This window comes from Seriola lalandi, unplaced genomic scaffold, assembly GCF_002814215.2.
Source record: "Seriola lalandi dorsalis isolate HSWRI2012SDOR001 ecotype SW California unplaced genomic scaffold, Sedor1 jcf7180002054127, whole genome shotgun sequence".
In the NCBI taxonomy this organism is placed as follows: Eukaryota; Metazoa; Chordata; class Actinopteri; order Carangiformes; family Carangidae; genus Seriola; species Seriola lalandi.
Window position 1 is genome coordinate 23,639 of NW_019524680.1, and position 1,814 is coordinate 25,452.

Here is a 1,814-nt window from a genome sequence, read left to right on the forward strand (position 1 = left end):
AGGAAAGGGGGGGGGGGCACTTGTCTCTGCATTTCTTTATCACAGATCTTTTCAGAATATATGACACAATCCAGACACACGCGCGCGCGCACACAGCTGTACACGTGTCCATTGGGACGCGGCTCAGTGCGCAGTGTTTGGCCTCGGGCTGCGGGGTCTGGCCTTCTTGTAAATGTGCTGTGTGGGGGCCGTTAACCAGAAACACACGGAGCCAGTGAACGCATCACTCTGCTCTGTCTCACTAAGTCATTCAATTACTGAGGCGGAGAGTGGAACAGCAGCACAACAACACCTGCTTTTAACCCCCCCCCCAACACCACACATCTAGTCTATTTAAGTCTATTTATTTCACTTCATATTATTATGAAAGGTGTTTTAAGACGGGGGAGGAACCCCCCCCCCCCCGGAGTAAACAGTGCATGTTAAAGTTTGACTGATTTACTTTCAGTAAAGTCCGTGTGAGTTTTTGCAGTAAAATAATTCAAGGTCCACTTACTGGTTTCTTCTGAAGCTTTCAGCCTCCCTCAGTCATGTCAGCAGGTGACCTGAGGATCACAGGTGGTTGTATATGAAGCCCCTGGGATCCGTTTGAAACCTGGAAACAGCCAGAGTTCATGTTTAGAGCACGACTGATTTATTGATATGTGCTGACATGAATACTTTTATTAAGAAGCAATAACGCAGTGGAAATGCTCGGGTCAAGTTTATATAGGAAGCGTTTAATGTATATTTGATCCTTTGTTTTCATTCAAGTTAAATATAGATATATAATATATTCACATATTTGTTCCTATGTTTTTTATTTATAGTTATTTATGTTAATAGTTATTTTATTTAATTCCCAGTGAAGTTTAACGTTTCAGTCACTGATGTCACTTTGGACAATAAAGTTTATTGTTAAACTGTAAAATATCCTGCTATACATTACATATCTTTTTCACAAGCCTATTCATGTTATATATTATATATGGTAAATATGGTTAATGGACGACACTTGTATAGAGCTTTTCTTAGAGACCGCTCAAAGCTCTTTACAATACTTGCCACATTCACTCATTCATACATCACACACTCACACACTGATGGACGGGAGGAAGCGGGGATCGAACCGCCGACCTCCTGATCAGAGGACGACCTCCTGAGCCTCAGTGTATCACAACATAATGTAACAGTCAGAACAGCATTCACAATCACATGGTGAAACTCAAACTCATGTTGAGCCACATTTGTATTTTAGTGTTGTGAAATATTTCTGGGCTCATGCTCCGACAGATTGTGGACATGAGAGCTGCGGACATCGTGTCTGCTTGTAAGACCTGGGGTCAGTCACACACAGGGATGAAGAAGTTCATTATATTATATAATATTCTAAGTAAAAGGTAAATGAAGAGTAAAAAGTTGAATCACATTTTCTTTTGAGGAGAAACTTCCACAAAACAGGAAAAAACTGTTGTGAGTAAATAGTTATTCTGACTGACAGGCCTTTTCTCTCTGTGTGTGTGTGTGTGTGTGTGTGTGTGTGTGTGTGTGTGTGTGTGTCCAGGTGTTTTTTGACATCACGGTGGCGGGTCACGAGGTGGGGCGGATCGTCATTGGGCTGTTTGGAGAGGTCGTTCCTCTTACTGTCAATAACTTTGTTGCCCTGGCAACCGGCGAGGTAAGATCTATATGAACACACACACACACAAAGTTCATGTGTGTCATTCTTCTATTTCATATTTTCCATTTGACGTATTTTTCCTTATTTATATTGATATTGCATATTCCTTTTTGTGCAGCTAAATTATTCCATGATAAACTCCATGAAGTTTATC

The 1,814-nt window shown here is 41.1% G+C and overlaps 1 protein-coding gene across 1 annotated transcript in view; it reads left to right on the forward strand.

The window, feature by feature from the left end:
- Positions 1-1,814, forward strand: part of ppic (peptidylprolyl isomerase C) — a 6,288-nt gene that overhangs the window by 345 nt on the left and 4,129 nt on the right. The window contains exon 2 of the mRNA XM_023403371.2: positions 1,544-1,657. Coding sequence (XP_023259139.1) covers positions 1,544-1,657 — 114 coding nt within the window. The remainder of the gene's footprint in view (positions 1-1,543; positions 1,658-1,814) is intronic.